We start from the raw sequence: 9,261 nt of genomic DNA, 5'->3' as shown, positions 1-9,261 counted from the left end.
AAATGGTAACACACCCATTACTTCACTGGTGCGCGTGCGTGCTGCAAGATTTCTGGGAATTGTAGTACCTGCCTCGATGGAGGGGGCGCGGGGGCTGCTGGGCAACGTAGTTTTCGGCTGAGGAGCGGCGCTGGTGCTTAGTAGACTTGGAGGCAGGCGCGCGGCGGGCAGGCCTGGAGGGGGCGGGTCCGCGCGGGCCTCACTGCCTCCCGCCAGGCTTGAGGAGAGAAGGGAGGTCACGGCGTGAAGGTGTGTATCCGCTCCGGCCGCCCCGGCTGTCTTCGAGAGCTGCTTGCGTCGGGAGCAACCATGTCCTACTGCCGGCAAGAAGGTGGGTCGGGCGCTGCCATGGAGACCGGTCGGGCGCGGGCCTGCCAGAGACACGCGGTGGGGTGGTTTCCGCAGGGCGGCCGTGGGCCCATCGTGGGCCTCACGCGGCCGTTTCCAGATGAGAAAGTAGAGGCTCCGTGAGGAACGAGGCTGGTCCAAGGTCACCGTGAAACCCAAACCCTGGCCTCTGAGGCCTCACGTGGGGCCCGCGAGTGCGGAGCACGTTCGGTCTGGCTGGAAATCGGGGACTGTTAGGAATCAGTCGCCGTCGTCCCTAGCACGCCCCACGTGTTTGTGTCCTGCCCAGGACTATCCCGAAAAATTACCGCGTGGGCTGGGCTGCGTGGTGAAATGCCACTGGCAGGAGCATTTATTGAGCTCCTCCTGTATACCAGGCACTCTTTAAACTTCACGTAGCGACCTTTGTAAGTCGGGTTCTGTTATTGTCCACGTTTTACCAGACAGTAAACTGAGAACGGGTTACGATCACGAAGCTGTAGTACCCGTGGGGAGCCCTCTGTTAAAAGCCTTCCTTTCTTCCGCCTCTAGCCACGTTGAGGACCACTCACTTCCTCCCCCTGTTACCTGTAGGCAGCAGCCCTAAGTCTGCGCCATGGTGTTGTGTGTTATTTTGTGTTCTGACAAATAAAGCTTGCCTGGAGCTCAGAGGGCAGAGCTAGCCACTAGTTAACCACAGAGGCCAGGCAGTGGTGGCGCACACCTTTAATGCCAGCACTTGGGAGAGGGAGGGAGCAGGAAGATCAGGAGTTCAAGGCCACCCTGGGCTACACGAGATTGAACCAGTCTAAAATAGAAACAGACAGACCGTTAATCCCTGCACTTGATGGGTGGGCAGAGCCGGGTGGTGGTGGTGCACGCCTTTAATCCCAGCACTAGGTGGATGGAGACAGGATCTCGCCCCATTTGGTCCCCCAGTCTGGACAGAGGTGGCTGCTGCTCTGATCTTTTCAGCTTTCACCCTCGATATCTGACTCCCGGTTTTTATTGTTAAAACTAATTAGGATTGTGGGCTTCACCATGGCTTCCCGGCACTAACTGGCTCCTTGTGTCTGAGCTGCCAGCCAACCCCTCCAGGCCCTAGTTCCTAGTCTTGTAAATTGAATGGTCCGCCCTCGTTTATTGTGGTATTCACACAGCATGTGCCCAGGGCAGGAATGGGTTGGAGGACTCCTGGGAATACAAAGCTACAGGGAGACTTGGGTCATCCAGAATTTTAGGATGAGTAGGCCAGCTTCTTCCTTGTAAGTCTAAGGAATCTGAAGGGTAAAGGAGGAACTAATCCACCCAGGGCCACACATCCAGTTAGAAGACCCAGTCTACATGGCACAGCCTTTTCCTCCCACTCTAGACCCCCCCCCCTTCCCAGCATCATAATTGACTGACAGCTCTCTTGAGGACTGTGTCTGTTGGTTAGCACTTGGTGTCCCTTGGACAAAAGCCTCCATCTCCCAGCACTGTTAGGCAGGAGATTCTTGTCATGATTTTTGTTTCCTCCAAGTCTAGTGCCTGAAAGCAAAAGAGTCCAAGTCTAGTTCACCAGTTGGCAGGTTGATGTTGAGTCTTTGGGGAAAGGAGGCTATGCAGGTAACCGCTGCTGCCTCTTGAAGGGTTTACAGGCCTCCGCTTCTCCAGGAAGGAGGCTGGATCCTTTCACTGCTGCTACAGCATTGAACTTGTCTTCGTGGTTTGAAAGATAACCATCGTGTGTGTGTGTGTGTGTGTGTGTGTGTGTGTGAGTGTGTGTGTGTGTGTGTATATGTGTGTGTGTGTGTATGTGTGTGTGTATGTATGTGTGTGTGTGTATATGTGTGGGTGTATGTATGTGTGTGTGTGTGTGTGTATATGTATGTGTGTGTGTGTGTGTGTTTAGTTTTTTGTTTGTTTGAAATAGTCTCACTATGTGCTGCAAACTCAGAGATCTTCTTCCTCCCAAATACTGGCGTTAAAGGTATATTCCCTTACCTATGAGCTTTGAGTTCAAGGCCAGCCAGGGTTACATAGTGAGATCCTCTTTCTAAATAAATAAATAAATAAATACATACATACATACATACATACATACATACTATGTAAGGCGTTAGGTGACCATACTACGTTATTCTTCCAGCCTCATGTTTTCCCACTTGCTCCTCAGCTGCTCTGGCTACGCCTGTGTCTGGTGCTTTCTCCCTCCAGGTCTTCCCTGATACTTTGTGTCTTCATAAACTCTGAAATTAGTGTCATCTCCCACCAACCTGAGAGTTGGCAGGAGGCCTGGTATACAGCGGGTGCTCAGGATTTAATAGAATGACCCCAGGCCCATGCCTATGCTCTGTTCTAAGCAAATGGTTGCCTGGACACGTGTATGTCAAAGGTCCATACACCTCAGGTTGACATTCGGGGAGTCCCACAGTGTGGGTGAAGCCTCAGTCTGGCCTTGTGCTGCCAGTGTTTCTCTGCCAGTGCCTGCCCTCTTCTGTTTTTATTGCAGACATTTCAGATGCCAGCCATTGGGCATGTAGTAGTGAGTAGAGTGACACTCTGTGTCTGCAGAATGAGAAGAGGTTGGCATTAAAGCACTCCCAGATGATGGATAATTACTATCTGCTAAGTAAGAGGGAAAATGCTGAGACAGTGTACTGAAGACTCCGCAGGGTTGCCAGGGCTTTGAAAACCATTTCAGATGCAGTTTCCTCCAGACTTTCCCAGTCTTTAGACCTTGGGAGAATGAACCCTGAATTCCTAGAGCCACCTTTTGGCTTCAGGCTTCACTTGGCCTTGAGTTCCTGATCCTGCCTCTGCCTCTGTTGGGATTGTAAGTTTGGACTACTCTGCCTCGTTATTTGTGCGCACACTCGGCATGCATTCTACCACCTGAGGGATGGTCCCAGTCCCTTTTAAACTCTATCCTAGCCCCAGATGGAATCCAGACCCGTGAATTATTTGTTTTTCTTTCTGAAGACAGCCCCTGACCCAATCAGTTTTCTTCACTTGATGCTTTTGTCATAGTCAGCGCTGACACCCCTAATATCAAGTCCTAATATCAAGCAGAAAGTATTGAAGGTTTATAGACATGGTTCCTTTCCTTTTTAAAAAAACATTTTTTCTTTTTTGCATGTAAGTGTTTTGCCTGCTTCGCCTTTCAGGAAAGGAGAGTAGAGGATATCTACCTGCCTCTGCGTTGATAGGAGGGCTAACAACTCACAAGTGTAAAGGAATACCAAGCTGCTTCACCCCAACCTGACTGGGTGTCAGTGTCCGGGAGCCTAGGGCCATATGGATGTGCCCAGGAGTTTGATTGCGCTTGTCTGGGTGAGGTCTGGTCTCTGCGTGTATCATCCCAGGTATTTCAGGGACTTGTCCAGGTTTGTCCCCTTCCCTCTGGCCCATGCTCAGCGGAGGTCACAGCTGTCAGAGCTGAGCTGAGAGCTGTATGTCAGCTGCTTTTGCTTAGCACTCAGCAGTTATGCAAATGGCTTTTGGGGGTTCTGGAACCTGGCCAGGGTCTCCAGGGTCATTAAGCACTCGAACATGGCCCAGTGGCCTTGTTTAGATGCTTTCTCCAGCAGTGGGAAAAGCAGTCCAACTGTGTTAGGTGCTGAGGCCAAGACTGCCTCTGGGCAGAGAGCCCAGGTGGGCAGGGGGGCCAGCCCTGTGTGCGAAGACCCGCTCATTGCTCCTGTCTGCCAGTGTGTGAGGCCTTTGTCCCTCAACTGTCCTTTGTACTGAGGCAGCCTCTGATGGTCGCCTTCACCTGCCTTCTCCAGGCCTCTTCCTTGGGTATTCCAGCTCAAGCGTGGTCCCAACCCTTTGCCTTACTTTTCCTTCACATGCCTGGACCTGAGCTTTGCAGAATACAGGGGCAGAGTGGACACAGTGCTGGCAGCTTTCAGAGAGCTGCCTGTCTGCAGCCTGGCCTCAGCTTTCATAGTAGCTACCTCCCTCAAGGCTACTCATGAAGGGCAGGGTTAGTCATACCTGAAAAAGTCTTCAGTGTGCTCTCTGGGTGAGAGTCTAGAGACCCCAGGTCTCCAGGGTCAGGCTGGGCTGTCAGAAGACTCAGGATTGTCCTTGCACTTTTCCTGGGAGGGTTGGGGATTTTAGACTTTGACCTTTCCCTCCTCCTCAGTTTGGGGCTGGGACTGGGTGGGTCTCTGTTGCCCTTATTGTCATGCTCAGAGGTCAGTAATGTTGTGTGCTGGGGAGAACAGTGTGGGTGCTGGAAAGGCTTGGGTGGGAGGGACTTTGGAGGTTCCAGCCCATGTAAGTCACCACTGTGGACAGAGGGCACTGCTGTTCTCCTCAGGAGTGGTGGGTGGGTCGAGGGCTGGCTGTTACAAGGATCCAGAATTGAACCAGTCCAAGTCTGCCCCCAAGGGACCACCATGGAAACAGATGACACCCTGTGCATTGTGGGTACTGAGAAAGGTTCCACCACAATGGAAATGCCTGATATGTGGCTGCTGTGAAGGGGGGGCGGGCGGGGCGGACAACTGATAGCCAAAATCTGTCAGAGGGTGAGCCACAGGGTGTTCAGGAGAGCTATTCTAGCCCGTTGTTTTCTTCCTTTTTAAAAATTTGCTTATTTTTGCTTTTTGAAACAGGGTTTCTCTATATAGCTCAGGCTAGTCTTGAACTCACTATCCTGCTTCAGCTTCTGAGTAGCTGGGATCATTAGGATTCCTCACAGGGTCACTATAAGGTTTCTGTCAAAGAGGCATGTCTTGTCCCCACACCATTGGGAGAAACTCTGATGTCTAACATACCTGCTCCTTGTATTTTTCCCTGAGGCCTCAGGAGCTTAACCAGGCCTAAGTAAAAGGGGGCAGGGGACTGGGAAGGTTGAATTCTGTCCTCTTAGGGGCTGTTCGAGAAGAGGGAACGAGACCCACTCTGAGGAGTGCTTCAGATCTGCCCTGTCTAGGCTCCTCCTCACCATGTCTGACCTGGATATGCTCTGTCTTTCAGAGGCTGGTGCCTGGGTCGTTTTCCCCAGGCTGGCTCTAGAGCCTCACAGCTACATCAGCTGTGGGCTGGGGTCCCCGGGTCACGGTGCTCCAGTTTCCTCCTGGTTGTGAGTTGTCCTCTGTCTGGCTCGTCACAGGGGAGGGTGGGAACGCACTCTTCCCCTCAGCTTGGAGAGCCAGATGTTGTGCAGTCTTCTCACCCACCACCTGAGTGGAATTCTCACTCCAGCTGGCTCTCAGCGGAAGTGGCTGCTGGGCTGTCTCGTCAGTGATGGGGGACAGATACAGGGGACCGTCTTCAGATTGGCTGTTCTGTGTTTCACTTCCCTCCAATGAATCCATCTTCCTCTGCTCCAAACCCTAGGGAAGGATCGGATCATATTTGTGACCAAAGAAGACCATGAAACTCCTAGCAGTGCAGAGCTGGTGGCTGATGACCCCAATGATCCCTATGAGGAGCACGGTGAGAGATGAGGGACCCACAGACACACCCCAGGGGAGGCTTGGTATTGAGCACTGCCTTCCCACTTTATCTCCCTTGGCTGTGGACAGATGTCCAGCTCTGTGGTTGCTCTGTCTCTCTCCCAGGGGTTGGGACTGTGCCAAGCAGCAGGCAGCAGTTTCTTCTTGCTAAAACATTCTGTCTCCATTCTACATATTTGTCCTGACGAGATTAAGAGGGACTGAAGTTGTAACTGAGGGATCTCTGCCCTGTCAGATTACTGGGATAAGCCCTGCCGTGTGTACCAGCTAATTTGCAAGCAAGAGAACAGCAACCAGGCAAGCTGGTCCTTCTCCCTGTTAAATCAGAACTGTCACACACTCCTGGGCTCATCTCCAAATGTAACAGTAGCCCCTTGGACACATGATGCCACTCTCTAGGCTTTGGGCTAGACGTGTAGGTACTCCAGTCTGTGGGGTAGGTGTAGGCAGCATTCCCGGCTCATATAGTGTCAGCAAGGCTCAATTCAGCACAGGAACAAGCGCTTCAGGTGAGACTTGCTGGTGAGTAAGATTGAGCTTAAAGCAGACAGCCCTGGAGGACAGGCTCGTGGCCAGGACTTTCAGACCTGATCTAAAGCAGATGCGTGTTCCAGGCAGGACCTTCACCTGTTAGCCTGCTGCCAAGTAAGGGTGAATACCTAGCACTGTGTTGGGAATATTGGCAAAGCAGATGTCCCAGTATTGGTATTCTGAGAGTGACAGCTGTAGCTGACCTGAGTCAGCCTTTCTTAATGAAGAAGTGTGAACTCATGTCAGTTCTGGTCCTTTGTTTACCTGGAGTCCACATTAGCTGCACATATGTCAGAGCTCTGGAGGTGTGAGCAGACAGGCTGTGTCTGCTGTGTTTAAATGTACTTCTGCACTAGGACTGCTAAAGCTGCCATCTTGTGGGTGTGTGTTGTATGTCCCAGTTCACAATGCACCCTGTCCTATCCGAGACTCTGAGAATAAAACAGGGACTTCTGCAGACCTGAGTTGTGCTTTTATTTTTGTTTTTAACTGTTTATTATTTTATGTATATGGGTGCTGGAAATGGAACCTAGGTCCTCTACAAGAGCACTTGGAGTTCAAGGCCCACCAGTCTGCTCTATAAAGCAGACTTCAGTGCAGCTAGGACCCTGTCCCAAAACAATAGCTTAGGCAAAGGTCACAGGTATGTGCCCCCACAGATAGCAGATACCTGGGCTACAGTTTTTAAATGTCAATCTTCTTTCTTTTGAAAGGTGTTGTGTGGGTTAGCACAGTGGCACCTGCAGGGCCAGCAGTATGTTCAGCATTGGGGTCCCTCAGAGGTTGCAGGTTGAGGAGTGGGGTTTGGGGGTCTGATAGGCCTGGCTACTGTCCTGATTTGGCTCTGAAGCCCAGAAACCTGCAGAGTCAGAGGGAACCCTTCATTTGCCACGCAGCTTCACGCACAGGAACTTACTCTGCAGCTGTGGTATTGCTGCTGAGCTGCCTGCTGACGGGCACCAGCGACGTTTCCTGATGTCCCCAGTTGGGGCAGGTTTGCTGATCAGTGAAGCTTTCAGAGCTGGCGTTGAGAGGCAGGATTCAGCCTAGGACTTTGGACACTAGCTCTGCAGCCACGCCTGGGCATGCCACTAGAGTGAAGGGTCACGTGGCATTTCAGTTTGTGTAGGCCGTCCTTCCTTCCTTCTTTCTTTTCCTTTTTTTTTTTTTTTTTTTTTGAGGGCAAGGATCCTCAACACTAGAGGCAAGTGCTCCACTGCCAGCATTCTCTGCTCCAGTAGGCTCACAGGAGAAGTGCTTCTGTGTCCATCACAAAGCCGAAAGTAGAATTGTCATCTTGAACCTTTTGGAAAACTAGAAAATTCTGTTTAGATGTGAACGAATTCATAGAAATAGCCAAATTCAAAAGGAAGAAGCCAATGTAGCATTTACTAAAAACCCATCTATAGCCTGACTTCCCAGCTCATTCATAATAAATCACTTAACTTAAAAGTTTGGTTTATTTTTTTACAGGTTGGGGATCGAACCCAGGGTCTTGTGAATGGCAAGCCTTGCTCTACCTCTGTGCTTTGCCCCACCCTAATGTTTGATTTGTATGGGAAGAGTCCAGCCCCACTAGTCTAAAAGTTCTTATTTTGCATTGTACAACATGTTTTAAGATCTTTGCCCATCCATACATTGCACCATTCTCTAGACTGCGCTGAGCAGAGCCATAGTGCGGGGCTGTGGGAGGGAGCAGGGCCTGGAGGATCAGTACTTGCTCTGGCTAAGGAGATTCCTGGTATTTAAGTCTCAGAGTTCTGATTCTAGTTCTGGGAGGTGGCTTAGACAGTAGACCAGAACGCACATAGAGAGGTCATGGGGGACGCCTTCCACGCAATAAGGACCAAACAAACATACTTTGCATGTGTAAGATCATAGAGAAGATCTCTCACCTTTCCCTTGTCCATCTTCCTGTTCTAGGATTGATACTGCCCAACGGAGATATTAACTGGAATTGCCCATGTCTTGGGGGAATGGCCAGTGGCCCCTGTGGGGAACAGTTCAAGTCTGCCTTTTCCTGCTTCCACTACAGCAAAGAAGAAATCAAGGGATCAGACTGTATAGACCAGTTCCGGGCCATGCAGGAGTGCATGCAGAAGTACCCGGACCTCTATCCCCAAGATGAGGAAGAGGAAGAGGAGGCAAAGCCAGCGGAGCAGGCGGAGGAAACAGCTGCTACGGCCTCTGCAGCCAAAGAACAGGGGTCAAGCTCCTGAAGGCCACAGGACTTTGTGCACAATGCCTTTTGGTCACCTCTGTGAAACTCTCCCTCTATGCACTGTAATGTACAAAATAACTTATTTTAATGATCAAGGGTCTTGGCTACTTGCCATATACACTGAAGAAAAGCGGGGGGTGTGCACCTATGTCCTGCATAAACCTATCCTTGAGCGTTAAGCTACTGCTGGATGTACTCCGTGTTTGCTCTGGATTTTGCCACTTTGAAATACTGTGCTGAGGCTTCTCAGCAACCAAAAGTTGTTACTCAGGAAAGTTTATCGTGAGAGAGCTGATTTATTCTGACCCATTTTATCCCTTTTGGTAGATTTTACACCTCTTTGGGAAATTAAGTAGATGCCAGAACTCCTTCAAGAGTGTCCATTCCTATTGGAAGAGGTTGGTGGTCAGATCCTTGAGCTGGAGTGTATGGGGCTGCTGCCTTGGTCTAGGCACCCAAGTTTCTGTGTTAGCAGTCCAGACTCCAAGGTGTCTACAGTTGCAGGGTGGGATTGGACCCTGTGACTCCCAGTCCCTCCTAAGTGAAAGGAGAGGCTTGGTTTTCGGTTTATTGTTTTGCTGTTCTGAAAGCCCTGGTTTGGAGCCCATGTTCACTCAACCCAATCAGTTGTGATATTGAGGTGGGGACCTAGCTGCTTCCAGAGCAGAAGCCAACAGAGGAAACCGTCTGAATGAAGTACTCAATTAAAAAGAAACAATTTCTGTCTGA

The 9,261-nt window shown here is 50.7% G+C and overlaps 1 protein-coding gene across 1 annotated transcript; it reads left to right on the top strand.

Moving 5' to 3' along the window:
* Positions 1-107: 107 nt before the first annotated feature.
* On the top strand, positions 108-9,261 carry Chchd4 (coiled-coil-helix-coiled-coil-helix domain containing 4). Its single transcript, XM_028854826.2, has 3 exons — positions 108-331; positions 5,662-5,760; positions 8,235-9,261. Exons 1-3 carry the CDS (start codon positions 310-312, stop codon positions 8,528-8,530), a joined length of 417 nt encoding a protein of 138 aa, XP_028710659.1. The 5' UTR covers positions 108-309; the 3' UTR covers positions 8,531-9,261.

The sequence above is a fragment of the Peromyscus leucopus genome, chromosome 3, assembly GCF_004664715.2.
Source record: "Peromyscus leucopus breed LL Stock chromosome 3, UCI_PerLeu_2.1, whole genome shotgun sequence".
NCBI classification, from domain to species: Eukaryota; Metazoa; Chordata; class Mammalia; order Rodentia; family Cricetidae; genus Peromyscus; species Peromyscus leucopus.
Note: the sequence above shows the minus strand (reverse complement) of the source record. Positions and strands in the feature narration are given on the sequence as shown.